Raw genomic sequence first — 22,637 nt, 5'->3', positions numbered from 1 at the left:
TTTGCAGCGATGAATGAGGAATCGTGAAAACAGATTTCAAGAGTGTATTCGTTCAGGAGGAAGCCATCTTGAAGAAGTAATTTTCCAAAAGTGATATATGTTATTAATAATTCTCAAATGGCAAGTCTTGAACTTTACATTCGTTTGAATATAATCATTTTTGCCCTTCCCACTAATGTTATATGGCGTTTTTAAAAGTTCCCGTTATTCTGTGTCACCCTGTACCTCATCTTATGTTATCTGTGGAATAAATGGATAGATTTACTGTCATCAGCGGGCAACGCTTTATCATTTTACTTAGTGATGCCTAGTTACATATTTGCGTCGAATGTCATTCTCAGCAGTAGGCTACTGGAATTCACGGCTGCATCATAATTCAACATTTTACTTTGTCGTCTGTATTTCCCTCGTTCAGATTCTTCATTGTCAAAACAAACACAAATTTTTCATTCCCAGTGTAGGTTCTTTTTGGTATTTTCTTTTTTTTTCGTAATTTTTTTCTCAAGTGGCCACTTCTTTTCAGAAATTTTTCATTTTACCAGTAATCTTTCCTCACAATTTCACACTTCCTAGTAACCTGTTCCAAATTTCATTCTTCCCAGTAATCTTCTCTATCAATTATATTTTTCTCAATTATAATATATTTCTCACAATATTTTGAACTGAAACCTTTTCTCACAATATTTTTCTCAATGATATATTTCTAACAATATTTTCAACTGGAACCTTTTCTCACAATATTTTTCTCAATGATATATTTCTAACAATATTTTCAACTGGAACCTTTTCTCACAATATTTTTCTCAATGATATATTTCTAACAATATTTTCAACTGGAACCTTTTCTCACAATATTTTTCTCCCCTGCTATTAATCTTGGTAGAATTCTCACCTGTGTATCAATCTCGATTAAATTCTCACCTGAAGTCATAGTTTTTCGCAACGTGGGCAGATTGCTGAGTGACGTCACACTACTGCTTTCGGCCGACAACGGGAGGGGCGGTGCGGGGGGCAGGTGGGGCGGCAACAGAGGAGCGGCAAACGGGTGGGAGGAGGGATGATGGGGGTGGGGATGGTGGAGGTGTACCCCTCCGTCGCCAGGGGCGGCACACGACATGTAGCCGCCCAGTGGGGTGTCAGAGTGGGAGCGCTCATGGAATGTGCCAACTGAGCCACCTCCTCCCACGCGACGGTGGGACGAGGGTGAAGGGGAGGGACTGGCCAGTGGGTTGGGTGGCGGGGGTGGGTGCCTGGGTTGGTGGGGGCGCGTCTTACTCGTTTCGCTCAGCGACAGTAGTTTGCGAACGGCCTGTGGCGATGCTGAACCTAGAAACAAACAACAAATTAATTAGAGAATATTAAGAGATACAATTGAGATTGAAATAAAAAGACACATATGTTGAAAATTCTATACAGTTTTACTTGGTACAGGAACATGGTTTCTTGACGACACAGGTCACATTTTCAAGCCGACTCTTGAGTTGTCAAGCAGTCAGCTTGAAAATGTGACCTGTTTGGTCATGAAAGCATGGTCCTGTACCAAGTAAAACTGTATAGAATTTACAACATATGTGTCTTTTTATTTCATTATGGAACGTTTCTACAACATTGACAGTGACTCAGATATTTGATTTTGCTTGTGTGTTGTGAACCTGTCATATAATGTGATGATACGCACTCAGCATTAAAATGACTCTAGACTCGAACTCGACACGTGAAAGATCTTTGATATTTTTATGTCAAATTTTTAAAATTGAGATTAAAAGTTGAGTATTTTGTGAGTGCGATGCCCACTCAACCCCAGGCATAGAATAAACAACTTAGATCTGTTTACTTGTTCAGAGTTTTTATTTGTTTGGATTGTTCATTCTATGCCCCAGGATTGTATGTGAGTAATGAGAGAGAAAGTGAGATTGAAGTCTTTTACGAAGAAACGAGAGAGTGAGATTCAAGTCTCTTTTTTTTGTGACTTTCTTTTACGAGAAAGTGAGATTCAAGTATCTTACGAAGAAACTCATCAAAAATAAACTAAAGCTTACGAAAAAGAATTAGATTTTAATATTTTACCAATAAATTAGGGTGCCAACTTAGTCTAGGTGCACACCAATTAGTCAAGACAAGACAAGACACGTTTAGTCACAATACTTAACATTGTTGATTATGACGTAACTGACATTGATTAGTCATTGCAATTAGACATGTCTTCATAAGCAACTATGTGAAGTATTGTGACTAAACGTGTCTGATCATGTCTTGACTAACTGGTGTGTGCCTAGCCTAAAATTGCAGCGCACTAAAAACAAGAAAAAAAATTTTGAACATGTGTGTATACACATGCTCAACTTTGCATTGTGTCATTAGCAAAAGGCTTCGACCAAAAAAACAGCCGTTTTACAGCAGCTTTCAACTTAAAATAAACAACCAATTAAATTAAATAATAAACCACTGTAAAATTACAAATTATGATACAAAAATAATTAAATCTTAAATGGAGCACCAAAGAATAAACAAAAAAAACTAATATAAAGAAAATCTAACCTCAAAAATTGTTGTTGAAAGCCTACACAACATAACGAGCATGTGTGTACACACTCCTTCCCTAGCGAATACTGTTGCTTTTGAGCGTGATCAAATTAGTGTTTTTTGTATTGTTCAATACTATCAAATATTTGTAGTTATCTGTGTATCATAAATAAGTTGTAAATTAAATCGTAATATACGTATGCAAACTCTTACTCACAAACAGACCGACAGGTCCATGTGAGTTCATTTTCAATTATTTTGTGAAATAACTTAAACAGAGATATAATAAAATTGAGATTAGTACATTTATTGATGTTTATTTTTTTTTCTACAATTAATTAATGTTTATGTATATTATCTTTATTTTCTAAATACAAGCTCACAGTCAGATCTTGTGAGCTTCAAGTTAATTGATAATTTTATTCTTGTATGTGATTGTATGTATGAATTTGTACAAATAACAATTAAATTTGAATTAGAAGAATCTGAATTTTTTGTGAAACATTAAATTCAAATCAATAGCCTACTATGTGATAGAGGATGGTATAAGAATAAGCGCCAAATCAATAATATTGATGCGTATTTTGAATGAAATAGAAGAATAATAGACTAAAAACATTCCACTCACATGGGCTACTTTTTAAAATTAATAGAAACAATATAAAAATCTTGAAGTACCCTTTATTTTTAAAAACTTTAAAATAGTTCAACAACTAGTTTCGACCCTAACTTAGGTAATTTGAAATGACCTTTTTAGAATAATAGAATAATAATAGAATAATAGACTATTTTCAATTTTTTGGACTCTTACCAAATTTGGGCGCAGCCGGTTTGCGACCCTCGGAAGCACTGCTCGCCGAACTGGTGGTGGAAAGTGTTGGCGACGGATTGCGCTTGCGCAGTGGATTCGAGTTGGGGGCCGATCCGCCCCCCTCACTGCCGCCTCCACTGCCCCCACCACGGCCCCCACCGCCTCCCTCGCACTGCATCGACAGCGCGTGTAGAGCGTCTTCGTCAGTCGTCACTCGCATCTTGTTCAGGTAGGCTTTCACTCGACGTACCATTTGCGCCTGGTGTACAGAAAACGTAGAAAAATGGTAATTAAAAATGAATATTGTAATTGATCACTTCAATACAATCTTTTTTAATTAAACTTCAATGATTAAACGATAAAATGTTTGAACATTGTGATATGAATAGAGATTCCTTACCAGAATAATGAGATAGAAATACAGGATGTTTCAGAAGTAGTGTCAAACATTTTAGGGTATTGTTTCTGGATGAAAGAAGACTACAAAGTTGTATTTGAAGTGCCCAAAACTCAGCGATTATCCTTATAGCTGCCATTTTTTTTTTAAACTTAGGAATTTCTATCTTAAGAACGAAATATTGTATTGATCTGAAATTTGGCATGAATATTTATGCTATAAAAACTAATCTTTAAAAAATTTTCGATGTGAATTTTCAAAATGGCGGCCATTTTGAATTTTCGATTGCAAATTTCACGAAAACCATTCACTTTACAGATACAAAAAGTTGGTAAATTTTATCAAGATTTCAAGAATACCTTATTTATTACGATTAGAATAGAATAGAATAGAATTAATTGGTCAAAGAATTATATTTTTAATTTGTGAATACTTCCTATTTTAGTTATAATAATATTAAATATTTCTTCTATGTTTAGTTTTGAAGCAAAAATGTTTAGTTTTACTTTTACTTTACTTTTACTTTACTTTTTTAGCACTATGTTTAGTTTTTAAGCATCTTAATTTGAAAATCCACTTTGTGAGAATACTTGAGGACTGAAAATTTTGTGAATTGAAGAACTACAAGACTTAACCTACTTCGGACTATGTGTTATCTAAATTCGGGAAAGAAATAGCACAACTGCACAAGGTTATCTTATTTTTCCTCTCCCTATCATTTTGATAATGTACGTATTGTATAAATGAAGAGTAAAGAATTATGAATTCTACATTGTTAAAAGACGATCTGGCAACAGAGCAAAGCGCGAAAGAGATAGCGCTATCCGCTTTGTTGAATGATAGACAAGGATAGCAATACCATTGCTAATTAAACACTGTCATTATAACGTGAACCTCATTATAGCTCTGATTCGAAATTTTGTGAACGTAGTGTCTGACTCTAACTTTGCATTTTCTGCGTGTGTATATAACCTCAATTTATAGTCTATTCTGTATCTGACTAATGTCATAGAGAAACAATAGCGTAAGTAGATATCCCATGGTATAGGGCGTTTATGTCGCAACTTTTACTGTTATCTCAAGCCGATTACTGTCTATTGTCGATTTTTACTGTTTTGACCGTGTAAGGGTGTATGAACGGCACAATATGAGAGACTACCAGCGTCATAAAGCTTCACAGGAAAGAACTACGTGGACTATCAGCTTGAGATAACAGTAAAAGTTGCGACATAAACACCCTATACCATGAGATATCTACTTAAGCTATTGTTTCTCTATGGTTATATTCAATCCAATATAATCTATAAGGACGGAGAAATAAACATTTTGTTAATAACTTTGGTGTAAACGCAGCTTAAGTTGAACGAAATAAATGAATCAATTACTGAAAATTACAAGTTATATATATATGGCCTATCTACTTATGCTATTGTTTCTCTTATTTCAATCACCAACCTCCTCAAACATCTTCTTAGTGTTAGGCGTGGCTGAAGACTTTTTCCTTCGCTTCACTGTTGCCGCATTGCACGTGCCTCCAGTGTTGCCAGTTGTCAGCTGATTCATGGTGACCAGTGCGTTGGACGGCTGCTGGCCGTTGATCACCAGCATCGTTAGCAGGTCGTAGGGCGACGAGCACATGTTTGTCAGCGCGCGCACCTCTTTGGCGATCATGCGCAGTTTCTCGAAGTTGACTAGGCCCTCCACTCGGCAGTCGTTGCCCAAATGGATGAACGTCAGGTCTTTCTTCACCACTGGGTAGAACGGGATCTAGGCAACAAACAACAATGCATCGTGACAATAGATAGATAAGAATAAATAAAATTTTCTTGTTAAGAAACAAACAAGTCATGAGCAACATCAAATACAACACAATCAACAAAGGTCATAAAAACATACAGTGAAACATGAAACATATCTTACAGTAGCCTATCCAATACTATTAAACGAGCAATTTCTTTTTATATGTATATATGTTTGTATGTCACCGGATCTCAAAAACTGCTTTAACGATTCTCATAAAATTTGGAACATATGAGGTTTATAATATAACAATTCGATTGCACTAGGCCTCATCCCTGGGAAAAATCACTGAAGGATATTAAAAGGATGATAATTATTAATCCTTGGATAAACAGCTGAATATCGGGACACCGAGCTTCGCTCGTTATTTTTATTTATTGATAAACAGAACATAGTTCTCTAAAATGATCGTGTTTATATTTACAGCTGGCTATACGTCAGCTTATGCATTTCGGGGATGCGATATTTTGATTTTCCACAGAATCACTCGCTCACTTTTTACTATCCACAGACGACGAACGTCTCAGCTGTTTCAGCCAAAGATGAGTTATCCTTTTAATGTCGTTCAGCGAGTTTTCCCAAGGATGAGACCTAGTGCAATCTAATTTTTATATCATAAACCTACTATGTTCCAAATTTCGTGAAAATCGTTAGAGCCGTTTTCGAGATCCGTTGAACATGAATAACCAGATATAAAAAAATAACAACATAACTAGATATGAAAATATAAACAGATATATAGAAATTGCTCGCTTAATATAATAGATAATATTTCGTCTTCTGTCGATAGAACTGAGGACTGAGACAAAATTATGACTCAGCTACCCACGGAGTGATCCGTGGTCTAGTGGATAGAGTGCTTGCGTAGCAGCATAGAGATCCCGGGTTCAAACCCTCTCACAACCAAAAGTTTTTTTAACCAGATCACTCCCGTGTTATCGGATGGGCACGTTAAACTGTCGGTCCCGGCTGAAGTATGACAGTCGTAAGGCCCATTGACGGCTTAAATTATATATTCAGGCGGTGGGACCTTCCCGAAAGGGACTCCCCACCAACAAAAGCCATACGAATTTTTTTTATGACTCAGCTGTTGAACTATTGCAATGATTCAATTTGGTAGAGATTTTTGCATTCCACTGGGAATTAATCTCAATCCACTGTGATTAGATAGAACCTATAGATAAACTAAAAATATATTACAATTTCCTCTTTCGTAATAATTTTTTTATGCTTTTTTAATCCAGAGAAAAGCTCGATCCCCCGATATTATTGATAAAATGAGTTTAATTCACAACATGTGTTAGAATAGAGGTGAAAAATTCACTCAAGCAATAATATGGTCGTTTTCACACTCACCGATTGTCGGCCGACACTGAATTTTCCACTGATTGGATAATTCTTACCAACAACTGATTCTCTGAGTGTCGGCCGATCCTCAACAACTGAGGACAATTATGAGTGTCGGCCGACAATCGGTAATTGAATACATTGACTATACACAGTAATTAGTAATTGACTACCAACAGTAATTGGTAATTGACTACCCACAATACAATTATGGGTAGCTATATAGATGAAAGAAAGAATTATTCAACTTTGAAATATGAAGTTCTATACCCGAACAGTATGGCCTCGTCATCAGCTGCTTGTAATTTGAAGGGCCCTGCCACACAGAGAGCGATCTGCATGCGATCCAATAGGTTTCTATGTCTATATCTTAGGCTCAACTCACACTTACGCGACTCAAGTCAAGAAGAGACTGCGACTCTAGTCTTTTCTCGACGCAGCAATTGTTTCAATTGGTGACACCCAGTCCAGTAGATTCTAGTCTCAGCGACCTCGCAACTGTAAGACTAAAGGTGCGTACAGACTGTCGCTCTGCTCCGCAACCGAACGTCACTCCAGCAGAGCGATTGATGATCGACCGGCGAACAACAGTGGTTCGACCGGGGAACGCGAGAAGATCTATCATCTTCCGTAACGTTCATGATGGGTGCGTGGGCGGTGCGACTGTGGTTCGATGGTGGTACGAGGGCGGTACGAGGGAGGAGCGTGCTCGGTGCGGGTTGGAAGCGCGAGTATGTGTACGCAGCTTTAGTCAAGCGTCGACTCGACATGTTGGTCGAGCCTCGACTTGAGTTGCGTAAAATAGTGTACATTTTTAATGAAAGTGAGGTTATGTTTGATGAAAGTGATGTTTTATCATTTTAGATAAGACAATAATAAGAATTACATAAGACAATATATTCATAATAAGTATTATACAATTTGTTACATGCCAAGTACACGGATATTGGGGAGTCCGTTCCCACTCTAGACGTCAAACCTGCATTTGCAGACCAGAGTATATATCAGTTATCATCGTAATTAATCTCCTTCTTCTTACAAACAATGATTAGGCTTTAACCTGTTCCGACTCACATCTAGCCAATTATTCAAATAAACAAAAAAATCCTATTATTGCCAACGCTTGCGTGGTCTGCCAACATCTCTTTTGCCTACTGGCTGATAATTATAGACTTTAAATGGTATTCTTTCAGCTGACATTCTTTGAACATGCTCCCTCCATTGATGCCGATTCTCCGTAACTCTTTCATTCATGCTGCAGATTTTCAATTCTTTCCTAATATCTTCATTCCTGAAATGATCTCTTCTGTCACATCCCTTGATTCTTCGGAGAAATCTCATCTCGGCTGCCTGCACTCTACTTTCAAGTGGCTTCGTAGTAACCCATGATTCACTACCATAGAGGAGGACTGGAGCGGCCATTACCTTATAAAATTTCATAATTGTATCTGTTCTAGCTTTTTTACCCAAATCTCGTAATTACAAGTAGTGACGAATTAGATCTTATATTTTTATTAAATTAAGGTTAGGAAATGGAGTAGCATGGAACTAAAGTATTGACAATGAGCTAAAAAGTCGTAAGGACGAGAGACTGGAGTATCCTCGACTGAAGTCGTACGATTTGAGCCGAGGTAGTTTGAGTTGAGCCTTAAGGTGGTCACTAACAACAGGACATGTGTCATCAGCGAGAGGCAACAACAAAAAATCAAAGATACAAAAACCTAATTAAATAGAAAATTTGTTCGCTGTGATGACAACAGTGTATGACAACCTGTGTGTACACACATTTTCATCATGCATGTCCTGTCATTAGTGGCCACCCTAAAATGATTGAGTTGTTCAATATTGTGAACGATTGAATGAATAGATGATGTACTCACGATGGGCGGCTGCGATTGCTCGCTGGATATGAGCTGCCTGTACTTGCTCATGTTGCGTGAGGGGTCCATGAGGTCCTGCAGGTCGCTGAACAGTCGCTGATACTTGGTGGGCAGTTTGTCCCATGTCAGCCTCAGTCGCGACACTGCGTTGTGGCCCAGGCCGGAGATGATCGCGAACATCGAGTTGAAATTCTTGCAGTCCTTGCATTGGCCTAAATCACAAAACGAACACAATCATTAAACAAAGATACAAATTACAAAAATCTGGTGTGGCGCACTCACACAACTTTCCTTGCCGTTATGAAAATTGATCACCTGACGCTAGTGTACTCGCGCATCTCAAGTCTACTATTCAAAGATATGAGACAGCTGGTGATAGGTCAATAACGCTGGAAACACACGACGAGGTCTGCTATCTCTTCGTAGTGAATGATTTAATAGAACCAACGGTTCGGATTTCAAGCTTATTTTTAATTTTAGGTGGAAATGTTACTGGACATTAATTGCAGAGATTTTCATGCTCAATCGTTTCCACTTGAACTTTTTTGTTTAAATTGTATATGAAGGCTGATAATTGAGAATCTAAAATCAAAATTTGCATCAATGGGGCAAAGCTCCTGAAATTTTTACAGATATAGGACTTGTTGCAGTAGATAGAGCTTATCAATGACTATTTCAGGTATGAATTTGATCAGAATCGTTGGAGCCGTTTTCGAGAAAACCGCGAAATACCCTGTTTTTGACAACATTTTCGCCATTTTAGCCGCCATCTTGGATTGCATTTGATCGAAATTGTTCGTGCCGGATCCTTATAGTGTAAGGACCTTACGTTCCAAATTTCAAGTCATTCCGTTAACTGGGAGATGAGATATCGTGTACACAGACGCACATACACTCATATACACACACACACAGCAATACCCAAAAACCACTTTTTCGGACTCAGGGGACCTTGAAACGTATAGAAATTTAGAAATTGGGGTACCTTAATTTTTTTTCGGAAAGCAATACTTTCCTTACCTATGGTAATAGGGCAAGGAAAAGAAAAACTCAAGTTATTTATACTATTTATTTATTCGAATCTACGCGCAGGCCACAGTGCCCATGTAGGCTCATTCCGTAACCTATAATACGGAAACCTAATTCAAGTACTTGATTATTTGTATTTTATACTTTATACTATTCATCATTTTTGTACTTATTGTATTTTTGGAATGAAGAATTTTCTTGATTGATTGACTATTTAATTGTACTTTGTACAAACACTAATCAATGAAATGATTGAGAGATAAAAATAAGCGAAACTTCAACAACTACTTCTCTTCAGAGTTGAGATGAATTCGTGATAATTTATAAGATGAATATTTATTGGTGGAACAAAAAACACCAATATTGAATGTTTGAGGAGTTACGTGATCCATAGAAGTACCTTATTTTGTGTTGACTGGCCTATATTATGTCAAATTGTGATATTCTTTTGAGGCTAATAGAGATATTCTATTCTATTCCGGACCAATTTCTCACAGACTCTAAGATTAGTAATTAAACTAGATATAAAAACTGAACCTACAGTAACTTTTCCTTCCATATGAGGCTCAAGATTTCTGCTCGAACTATTGAATTCAATGTCATTTCTCCAGCTTCATTTATTATTATTTATTAGAAGTGTACTCGCTTACCAATGTTTCTTTTTCCACTCTTCCAATCCCATTCTTAGGGTTGTGTGGCAGAGAGGACCTAGAGTCCTAACTCCGCCCTTAATAATAGTTATTTGTGCAACTAGTGCGCAAAGTGACAGTTTGCTGCACCGAAAGAAACGTTTACGCCCGAGCCGTAGGCAGATGGAATAGTTTCTTGAGTGCAACAGAGGAACTTTGCGCACGTATTTCATATTAAATTTTTCCTACAGTTACCATTGAATATGAAAAGTAGGAAATTATGGGAAAAATTCCCTGAAATCCATCAAATTTTTTCTGTGTAATTTTATTATTAATAAAAACCTTAATTTATTTAAAATTGAATAATGTAGTAGTAAATGAATGAAGGCGGTTGTCACTCATGTGGTGGCTGTCGATGTCATCCACTGTTGTCCACTGCCTTCATATTATTATATCGTGCAACACAACACTATACCACAGTTACCAACTTCATTTTCATTTTCCTGCACTGGTGCTCCATATAACCTACTAACTATTTTGCGTTGCCATGTTGCAAATCTGGAGTGCAGAAAAAATTTTTTCCTCCACCTACTGTCTAAAGTACTTACTTTACTCCCTGAAACCTAATACTAAAATGTCACTTTTTCGCTCTCGGTAGTAAAAAACAGAAAAACTCCCTAGGGAGTAAAAGTGACTCCATTTAAATAACATGGGAAGCATCTCTATTTTGAAACTTACATTGTAATAGGTTAGAAGGTCTAAGCTCAGATGAGAAAGCATAATAGAGGTGTCTGTCATTGAGTCAACTGAATTCAATACCACAACCAGAAATTTGATTAACTCATGAAATATATGTTTGTATGATAATTATTATATTCTTAATATTAGTAGACGATAAAATTTATACAATTTTTAAAATATTTTATTCTATTCAAAATACCAGCCAACAAATATTTTTGATCTGCAATTCAAATCTGAACCGCGTGATCTGGAGTCAGCCATTTTTGGTAGCTGCTCAGCTGATATAATTGTTACAACTTTTGCCGATAGATTGCGCAATCGGCAGTGCCAATCAGACGACCGGTTTTTAGGTTTTAGATTTAGGTTATGTTGTTAGGAATCATTGACACCAATACGTTTAAACTTTTTTATATGGTAACATGTAAAAATGATTTGGTTTGTGCTATATTATGATAGATCAGGAAGACGGGAATTTTTAGAACTGTTGTTTGTCTCCTATTGTGATGAATGTATAATTATCAGTAGAAATTGGTTTTCACTAATAGAGTTAGTGGTAGAGTAACTGGCATACTAATTCTACCGAGCTAACTCTACTCTATTTACTTGGTCGAGTAACTGTTTTCACCACAATTGAGAATAGTAGGTAGTGTGTTGTCTAGTGAACAGAACTATCCTTAAAATGTTACAATACGGATCTCTACTCTACTCTACTAGCTCGAGACTGTTTTCATTAGCATAGAGTGAGAAGCGGTGGTGGGGGAAGGCAAGTGGTAGAGTACTATCCCACGGTGCTATCACACTCTACTCTACTAAAAACTAGTACTATATCATGAACGTTTTCATTGGGAGAGTTCACAAGATAGTTAGTACTTGCCCAGGGAACTCTACCACTAACTCGAACATAACCTATTTTTGGACAATTTCTATGCAAATTTGGGAAAGGAACAGTTTTGGGCTTTGAGCCTGTTGTTCCTTCCCCAATCATTCATAGTTGAGAATGATATTGCATGTATCAATGTATAAAATAAATAAATAAACTCTACTAATGAAAACCTGGCTTAACTTGGAAACAAAAACCAATATTCACGAATCCTATAGCCATGGGGGGCGCGACAGTCGTGACCGACGACATTCGAGGCCTGCGACAGTAGAGGACTGTTTTCCAGTCCTCTACGGTCGTAGGCCTCGACTGTCGGGAGTGTACGAAAATTGAAGAGTCCTCTACTGTCGCCTAAAGCAGGCGACATTTGAGGCCTCTTTTTCAGGATTCCTCTCCCGTCGTAGGTCTCGACTGTCGGGGCTGTACAAAAATTGGAGAGGCCTCAACTGTCGCCTAACGCAGGCGACATTTGAGGCCTCTTTTTCAGGAGTCCTCTACCGTCGCTGGCCTCGAATGTCGCTGGTCTCGACTGTCGGGCCTGTACTAAAATTAGAGACTCGCTTGCAGCAGGCGACAGTTGAGGACACATCCTACTGCGATTCCAGACAAAATACATTTTGTAATGATTATAACTTCTGATTTGTACAGGACAGAACAGGATATGGATTTGTAGAATAATATTCAACATCTATAATGTACTGAGAATTTGACATCCAAGTATCAAAAAGATATTCACGAGTTTGAAAATTTCGTTTTTTATGAAGAAGCAGCTAAGGTATATTTTCAGTTGTAAAGTTGCAATACTTATTATTCAATTATTCAATTGCCGGTAAATCCAGACAAATTAAATGATAATTCTTTTGGTGCTGTCTACCATTCTGGAGAGCCTAACGCAGGCGACATTTGAGGCCTCTTTTCCAGGAATCCTCTACCGTCGCAGGTCTCGACTGTCGGGGCTGTACAAAAATTAGAGTGGTCTCAACTGTCGTCTGTCGGAAAATGGAGAAATCCTGCAGGGTGAGCTGAACGGCCACCTCCACTGCATTCAGCTGCAGGAAGTGCACCTGGCTTTCGCGCACCAGCTCACTCGCCAACTCGTCACCAACCAGCGTCTCCGTCGATCCGTTCATCTTCAGGTAGTACCTGAAAAATAATACACATTTGTTATCATCATTTTAAAAATAACATCATAGTACTCTTTTTTGAAAAGTTTTTAATATGAAATAACAGATTAAAAACACAAATCCAAACAACTAGTTTCGATCTATAATAGGTATAAAATTTATGAGTAAACTGCCGTCAGCTTTCAGAAAAAATCAGAATACTTTCAAAAAGCTATTGAAAAAATATCAAGCAAACGTATACTACAGTATTCAATAATTTATGGATGGAGAGTGAGGCTTTTGGGAGGGTTAAATTGTATAATGTGATGTATATACGTTTATTTGTATTCTTTTATTTTTGGACAAATAGTCCTTCCTGACAATTTCCTATACTCTGTCAAGAGTCACCAGGAAGAAAATTTGATCGAAACTTCAGGTTTAAAAAAAAAATCAAATAAACGTTTTACATAGTTTTTTGTTATTATTGATATTTCATTATTCAAAAATCGATAATGTAGAATTCGATATTGTATTACATCACCCACCAGGGTATATGTACTGCCGTTAATATTCGGTTAATACCATTGTATCTATTCTATGAGTGTCATTTTTCAACCTCCGATTGGTCATAAATAAAAGACGAATTAATAAAAACAATATAAAAACTTGTAGTACCCTTTATGAAAAAAACTTTTTGAAGAGGGTTCTGGTAGGCTGGTCCACTGGTATGAAAAATGCTTCAACAGTTTTTTTTCAATAAATGGTACTACAAGTTTTTTTAATTGTTTTTATTAATTTGAAGAAAAGTATCCCAAATAAGTGAAGTGTTTTTATAAAAGACGAATGTATATGAACAAAATTAAGAAAAATCATCAAAAGTTACTTACACTTTTGATTATCCTTCAACATAACTGCCGTGAAGGTTAAGGCATCTTCCATACCAGTGGACCAGCCTACCAAAACCCTCTTCATAAAATGCTGTGGCCAAATAAGTTTGAGTGGGTAATCGTCGTCGTCTTGCTACAGGAGTAGGCATTAATACCTGTTCCGCCTTCAAACATTCTCCCACCTTTTTCTTGGTCTGCCAATACTTCTCCTCCCTTCTGGCTTGAAAGCAATGGCAGCTTTCGGGATTCTTCCGTTTCCCATTCTCTCAACATGTTCTTTCCACTGTTGTCGATTCTCGTCAACTCGTTGAGGTATACACATTGAGCTCTCTACGGATATCGATATTATAAAGCCTGTCCTCTCTGGTGCATCCCTTCACTGACCTTAAAAATCTTATTTCGGCCGCCTGTAACCTGCTCCATTTGGTACCTCTTTGGTACCCAGGTTTCAGAGCCATACAAAAGTGTAGGTGGGTAATAATAATAATATTCATATTTTTATATAATAATACAATTTAAGTGGGTTATGACGTTGTTTTGGAGCTCCACGTTAGTGTGGATGCTCTGCCATCAAATTCATGTCTTATGTTCGGGGTAAAGGAATAAGTAACTAGTGACCAAGTCAGGTATGTGTGGAGGGTGATCGAAATGACCTCATTTGATTTGGTTACACCAGCACTGTGAGTCCAAGTTATCATTCGTTACGACGCATTTCTTACTTCTTATTTTATAGGAATTTTATTCGATGGAACTAATGTGTACTAATTGTAAACAAAATCTGGACGGCAGGATAAACCTCCATCAAATATGTAAGCAATATGTGCCTACACCGAGTATGTAAAGGTGGGGAAATGAAAACAAGAAATGATCGTACTGGTTTTGATAATTAAAACAAAACAATAAATTATTTGTACAAAAATTAGAATTATAATTATAAATTATGAAATAACAATAAAAATATGAATATTTTCAAGGGCTACTCGCTTGGCTGCTAGTGAAGATTAAATTTGTTGTGAATATGGAAATTTTAAAACAATGACTCAGTAGTCACCTACCTTTATGATAATGGCCCCCAATTTGGCATCCACTGGTTAATCGCGACGTTAATTAATAATGAAAAATAAATAAAAAACTGATCTAATGAAGTGGGTTCAGATCCCTTTTCTAATTGATCTAATATATGAATCATATATATGTCCCATATGACCAGGTGACATAATGAATATGATTATTGTTATAACTATGACGTTTTAAATTTCCATATTGCTTTGCTTCAATTGAAGCATTGAAACATTGTTATTGTTCTAGTTACCGGCTGGAGAGTCCGATACGTTCGGCGAGGTTCTGCAGTTGGTCAGGCAGCCGCTTCTGCTTGATGATGCCTCCCTCGGCGACGGACACCTCGCACAGTGAGAAGTGCGAGCTGGGGTCGGTGATGCTGAACTCCTGCAGGGCCAACATCACCACTTCGTGCGCCGTCGTCTCCTTGTGCACCAACAGGTATTTACACGTCTGGTCGGCTTTGTACACCTGAAACAAACAAAATTGTTATTTATAAGTTCCCACATGCATTCGAACAATTATTATTGACGTAATGATTTCGAACAACGGTATCTCATTGACTTGAAGACTCACCAATGATAATAGTTTATGAACGAGTGAAAAGTCATTAAGATCTATTTTCTAAAGGTGATGATTTCTTGATCCATTCCGAGCTGCTTTGTATAAACACACTTTTTTATGTATTTGAACACGACATGCAGTCGATTATTAAGTAAATATTAAAAACTTTCACTTACTGACTGGAGTACTTTCAATCGTCTGGCGATCATTTTCAACAGTGTAGACCGGAAATGTTTTGATGGTTAGGAAGATTTATGGTGTTTATTATGTGATCAAAAAGTTTGTTGGATTTAAAATTCAGCTGTCCATTTTCATTTAGTATGTTGTTACTGTCTAGGATGGTGGCTTTATAAATTTCAAACTGTTCTGTTGTATTTAATTCATGTTCATTTCTTTTTACTTTCAATATTGTAAGGTTGGTATCTATGTTTGTGTAGGTGTGCCCGGTTTCATTTAAATGTGTTGCAAAAGCTGATTCTGTTTTGGTTTTAAGTGCGTATTTAAGTGCGATCACATAATAAACACCACAAATCTTCCTAACCATCAAAACATTTCCGGTCTACACTGTTGAAAATGATCGCCAGACGATTGAAAGTACTCCAGTCAGTAAGTAAAAGTTTTTAATATTTACTTAATAATCGACTGCATGTCGTGTTCAAATACATAAAAAAAGTGTATCTATTTTCTATTATAATACATAAATACTTGTAAAGTATAATATATATTACTTTATTATATAATACTTGTATAGTATTGTACTATATAATACAATACTTGTAAAGTTTAAAATGCTTTATTTCGATTTTTCAATGACAAAACCTATAGTGAGGTCCACGTTATAATGGCAGTATTTTATTAACATTGGTTTTACTATCCTTGTTTATCATTCGTCGAAGAAGATAGCGCAAACCATTTTTACAGCCGCAACGTTGCCAGATTATTTTTCTACAATGTAGGATTTATTATCAACAAAATAATCAATCTCAATTATTATCAAAATTCATTACTTATTGAAAAATATTTGTTCTTGATGAATAAAATATAATTGATTATTTTAAACAAGAATTAAAAGTTAATATTACAACAGATATACCAGTATAAGCTCTATAGAGGACAGTGACCAGGCAGGGAATCGGCGACGTTGTCCTCCTATCTTTCTCCATTGTCATTATAAGGTGGACCTCACACTATATTGTACATGTTCAAGCACCAAAGCAGCCCAAGTTGGCACTTTACTACACTCAGTCTAGTACAAACCTACACAAGGCCCTACACTAGGGTCCGGTTGCGCAAAAGTCGGTTAAATTTTAGCCGTGATTAGTTTTACGAGAACCAATCAGAGAAGGCCTTTTGATAAGACGACTTCTCTGATTGGTTCTCGTGCGATTAATCACAATTAAAATTTAACCGGATTCTGTGTAACCGCTAATAAGTATTTATAATACTTGATATTTATAACTTAATTGAAATTGAATAATTTCCAATGTATAAAATCTAATTTTCGATTTCAAATAAATTAATTCAATTTCGATTTGAAATAGAATACAAATATCATCCAGAACACTGAAGAGAATGACTCCCATGTCATAAATATTGTTGAAACATGTTATGCACTAATAAATTATAAAAGGGTAGTGTACTGCATAATATTTTGATTTTATTTCAACTTTAAGTTCGAATTTTATAGAGTCGGCTTATCCTCTTATTTGATATCGATGATCGATGATTTTAATTGGAAATTACTGGAATGACTGACCTTGAGAACATGTTCGGGATACTCGGATGCTCTCACATCGTCGTAGCAGATCATGGTGAGGTCGGGGTTGCTGTGGGACATGTTGTAGAGAGGGGTGCCACCCACACCCCCGTGCTGGGGGCCCGAGATCACCATCACCTCCTCCTGGCTGCCTCCACTGCTAGTGCTTGTGCCATCCCTTCAAAAGCAACACATAAACAAACAAAATTTAACATGTTTTTTTTTCTTTATGGCTACTTTTAATATAAATAATAAAAATCTCAGTACCTTTTAAAATTATTTTGTCCGAAACACGTTGTGAAATCCACATGTTGACATGTATGATTCATGTGAAAAATGTTGTGATTTTGTCCAAAAATTTAACATGTTTTCATGTTTTTATCACCATATTTTAAAGGTGGTATTCAATTATTCAAATTTAACTTTTTACAACAGTACTCAATACAGATTTCATTCATTTATTCATAACGAGCAGGTGTCACCATTGCTAAGCAATTGGTTAAAAATAAAAAAACTAACAAAATTACATTCATAATCTTCATTAGTCTTGAAAATGTTTAACAATTGAATAGCTCGATAAAGGAACTTTCACTTCCAGAATCACACGCGTTACCACTAATAATAATTATAAGCCTATAACCAACCTCAGTAAATGAGGAATATCTTAGTTAATCAGTTTCGGTACCTAGTTCAGATCTGGGGCGGTTAAGTATTGGTACCTTCCCCAATAATTACCAAGATTTGTATAACACTAAACCTAGCTCCGCAGTGCAGGCTGGTTGCTTGGCTGAATCGGACTAGGCGCTGAGACAGCAAATAATAGCAGCGTTGGTGGGAATGCGAGCGGCCGCAGTAACATCTTCCACCCAGCAATGGTCGGCCTAGTTCCGCCTAGCGGACAGACGAAAGATCAAACCAGTCGGTTATTTGATCCCTCCAGCCAGGCTCAGCCAAGCAGCCGAGACAATAGAACAATGGAGTGGCGGTCTTATTCGCGTTCATCAGCAGTTTTCTTTCTCACAATTATTTTGATTTTTGTGTGTCAATAACAACTCCAGTAACCAGTAAAATGTTACCAGAAACGTGATGTACTACCATATTAATGACTTTTCATGATGATTTTTTATTATTTAAAAACATTGTTGACATTCTGAGCCCAGTAGCGGCTCGTGATCTTCTAGCTTGGGGGTTCAACCTCATGATCTATTAGAGAGAAAGGTCAAGAGGATATAGAGTATTGAGCATAATCAAGTGTGAAGGTGATCAATAATAATTTTAAGGAATTACACCCCAAAGATTGAGCATATTTTCTACAAATATAATTTTTTTGTCCTGTTCATATTTTTGTTGTTTGATTTTTACTTCGGGAGTTGGTCACCATTATGTTTTATTTTACACTTACCGTCAATATCAATATTGTTTGTATTTAACAAATACTGAACCTTATTCATATTTCTTCATCAAAATGCTGTTACGGTAACACAATAAATTATATTCACACTCTCACTAAAAGAAAATGGACACACTAGAAATACTCACGAATACACGAAACACACTAGAAATTACTATATTCTTCTACACGCAAAACAAATTTATATAACGAAAAATGCAGTGAGATCTATCACAACTGTAAACAGTGTATACCCGAAACCATACCGTATAGCCTCAAAACTGTCACGCTTAGGCTACTTCTTGTTCACCGCTTTTTTACTGTTTACTGCCACCAAATTTAAATTTATTGGTTATAAGCAAGTTCAAGATGGCACTGTATCCGTATCACGAATACTCACGATTCATTCCGAGGTTTACCGAATGCTTCACTTGCCTCGGCTAGGTTCGGCTACTCTCGGATGAACTCGTGCAAAATTGGTTCAGACAGGATTGTGAACCAAATCCGTGCTAGCAAACCGATTCCCCTCCTCCGTTCCACTACCTCACCCAGCCCTGTTTTTGGGTTCACATCGGGGAATGAACACTGCTTTCCACCTCCACCCGTCTCGTCATCCCATTCGGTGCTGTTTCAAGTTCAAGCAAGCCACTCCAGGTTCTCAGGCACCGGCAGCAAAACATCAACGTTAAGTTTACGTAGATGAAAAATGTTGTGATGTAATTTAATGAGAATAAAATAAAAATATAATTATTTGAGTTGCAAATTCATCATTGTATAGGAAGTTGATTCAATTATGGGGGTTCAATGAACCATTGAACACATAGGACGAGCCGCCACTGTCTGAGCCTTCAGGCTAAACTTGGGGTCGCTGAGAACGAATCTGCAATCAGAATTTCTCTATCACGAAAAATAACGGAAAAAATCCAGCTGTTGATCTTCCGGCAACCGTTAACAGTCATCCTGCAATGCGGCCGAAACACTTCCAAGCCAGACACCCATCTCGAATGACAACAACGCCAAGCTGTAAGAAACCATCCTGCACTGCGGCGCTAGGTTAAGGGCCGATTTCCGAGCTCGAGATTTAGCCAAGTTCTAGACTTTAAACAGCTGTTTCGGAAAATTGGCTTTCCGAAACGGGGCGTAGTCGTAGTCACGTTTGAATTAAATTTCGAAAAACTAGGAAATAGAACACAAAATAAAATGAAGAGAAAATAGTGTAAAGTTTCAGCTATTTTGAATTATTTAGGAATGTTTCATTTCGTCAAGGAAAAACGTATCCAATTATAGAAATGAGAAATTAAGATTTATTTTGCTGCAACTGTTTACTGCGATTACGCCCCGTTTTAAAAAACCAATATTCTGACTCCAGCGGTTTAAATTCTAGAACTTACCTGAATCTCGAGCTCGGAAACCGGCCCTTAATGTATTCTCAATACACTATTCTATAAATCAATATTTAGAATATATGAAAAGACCAATGAAACGATGGCGTCGGAACGAGTTTGAAGATCCTAATCTTCAACCGATGATGACTAAAAGTTCATAAATACGACTGAGAAAATATACATTTCAGTTACCACTAGACCTAACAACCACAAATATATTCAAATTCAACCAACTACTCACGTGATAGTATTCTTGGGCAGAATGTTCAACTTCTGCAGCGTTTTCTGGAGCCGCTTCTTGGGCGCGATAGTCATGAAGCCGCTGCTCGGCTTGTGGGGGGTGGCGGGGGGCTGCTGGGGGCCAGGGGCTGGCCCCCCTTTGCTGGGCGAAGGAGGCACGAGGGGGTGCTGCACAGAGGGCGGCAGGGGCGGGGGTAGCCTAGCCTTGGGGTCCGATTGGATGCGAGCGATCTCGACTGTCTTGCGTGTGCGCGCGCGTGGCGAGGTGTCTGGCGTTTGCAGCATTTCTTTGAACGCTGAAAATGAGAAGAAATTGAATATAAAACTGTAAGAAGGACGATTACATAAATAAATGTTTAATAAAACAAAATAAATTGTATAGCACCCTTTATTTTTAAAAAAACTTTAAAATAGTTGAATAACTAGTTTCGGTTTACACCATCTTCAGTTGTTCAACTATTTTAAAGGTTTTTAAAAATAAAGGGTGCTATAAGATTTATTTTGTTTTATTAATTTAAAAGTAGCCCATGTCAATAAGTGTTTTTTAAATAAATGTTTATTTCCCAAAAAAACTAAAGCCACAACATCAATTACACAAAATATTAGATAAATTACAATTACATATAATATTTAGTTAGAAAAAATTCTTATAATGTGTCCTCCACTTGTTTATTTTTTTCTGTGAGGAAATTGACCTACTCCACTATGGCGTACCAAGTTCTAAAGTAGGATTATTAGAAGTAATGTAAGTTCTATTTATATAGCTTTCATCGGATATTTGTATTTATTACACAGTAATAAAACTGTAAATTATTATTCCGGTTCACATTGAGAATGGCATAAAAGTCAAAATAACTTTTTTACTCTAATTATTTAATTTACAGTAATTGAACATTCAATCAATCACACCTATAATGATATGTTAATGGCATATTTGATTAACATTGGTGTTGCTATCCTTGTCTATCATTCGACAAAGCAGATATTACGCTATTTTTCTCTAGCTCCGCAACGTTGCCAGATCGTTTTCTAACAATGTAAAAATATAAATGGATATTTGTATTTATTACTTAGTAATAAAACTGTAAATTATTATTTTTCACATCGAGAATGGCATAAATGTCAAAATAACTTTTTTACTTTCATTATTTCATTTACATTAATTGAACCGTTCATATAGCATCAGATATACCAGTATCAGCTATCCTCTATAGAAGGCAGTGGCAAGACAGAGACTCGTCAACGCTGTTCTCCTATCTTTCTCCACTGCAATTGTAACGTAGTCCTCACACTATAGCTTTAATTACACTTAGGTGGCTGGATAAAATACATGTAAATCTAGAAGCAACACTACAGTTCAAATTAATCTAGAAATTTAGAATACTGCCCTAATATTAAATTGAATATTTGGAGAAATTAACGGAAGACAAACTACAGAATTGAAAATAAACTACAGTTTTGGGTCAACTTGACCCGTTGTTGGACTGAAACAATGACAATAAGATATAAACTTTTCAATAAGATATAAACTTCATTCACAATCACATGACATAACGTTTGATGAACTCTTGGTGAATAAGATCATATATATTATGATTATATTCTCAAAAAATTACAACAAAGAGAGTTGGATCAAATATATTGAATCATATTATATAGGTCTATCATATCAGATCATATATACGTATGATACTATCATAAATATATGCTCAATAAGAGGTATATATATAATGGAATGAGAGTTATGTTGTACCATTTACTTCGAATAATTTAGCCAGAAACACCTTAATCTACATTGTACCAAGAACTTTCAATGATTTACCCGATAATTGTGCTGAGTTTGTTAATATGCGCCTGTTGAAAAGAAATTTGAAGATTTGGTTGAATAATTACACTTTAGATGTAACATAATGTAACTCATTATTAATGTATTGTATTGTTGTAATTCATTCTGTTATATTTTTTGTATGTAAGTTCAGGTTGACTATATATTAAAGCACTCTTTAGATTTTTGAGAGCTGAGCCAACAATTAATTAATTAATATCATAATAATTTTAACTGTTAAGTAAATTCTGTGAGTAAATTTAACAGTGTAATAAACTGATGAGTAAATTAAACTGTTAAGTAAAAATAAAGTTCACTGATATATGTATATTTATATTTGAATTTACATGTTTTGTATATGGTACCTTGTCAAGCAGCCTCTTTGAGGTTC

The 22,637-nt window shown here is 36.4% G+C and overlaps 1 protein-coding gene across 1 annotated transcript in view; it reads right to left on the bottom strand.

Annotated features, from left to right (window-relative positions):
• LOC111054557 (rap guanine nucleotide exchange factor 2) overlaps nt 1–22,637 on the bottom strand; it is a 103,579-nt gene that overhangs the window by 21,558 nt on the left and 59,384 nt on the right. Inside the window, exons 11-18 of the mRNA XM_039420002.1 lie at nt 20,423–20,717; nt 17,407–17,584; nt 15,340–15,557; nt 13,000–13,180; nt 8,759–8,980; nt 5,187–5,498; nt 3,335–3,593; nt 922–1,326 (exon numbers count right to left, since the gene is read on the bottom strand). Of these exons, the coding sequence (XP_039275936.1) occupies nt 922–1,326; nt 3,335–3,593; nt 5,187–5,498; nt 8,759–8,980; nt 13,000–13,180; nt 15,340–15,557; nt 17,407–17,584; nt 20,423–20,717 (2,070 nt within the window). The remainder of the gene's footprint in view (nt 1–921; nt 1,327–3,334; nt 3,594–5,186; nt 5,499–8,758; nt 8,981–12,999; nt 13,181–15,339; nt 15,558–17,406; nt 17,585–20,422; nt 20,718–22,637) is intronic.

This window comes from Nilaparvata lugens, chromosome 2 (assembly GCF_014356525.2).
Source record: "Nilaparvata lugens isolate BPH chromosome 2, ASM1435652v1, whole genome shotgun sequence".
NCBI classification, from domain to species: domain Eukaryota; kingdom Metazoa; phylum Arthropoda; class Insecta; order Hemiptera; family Delphacidae; genus Nilaparvata; species Nilaparvata lugens.
This window is presented reverse-complemented; position numbering and strand designations above follow the sequence as displayed.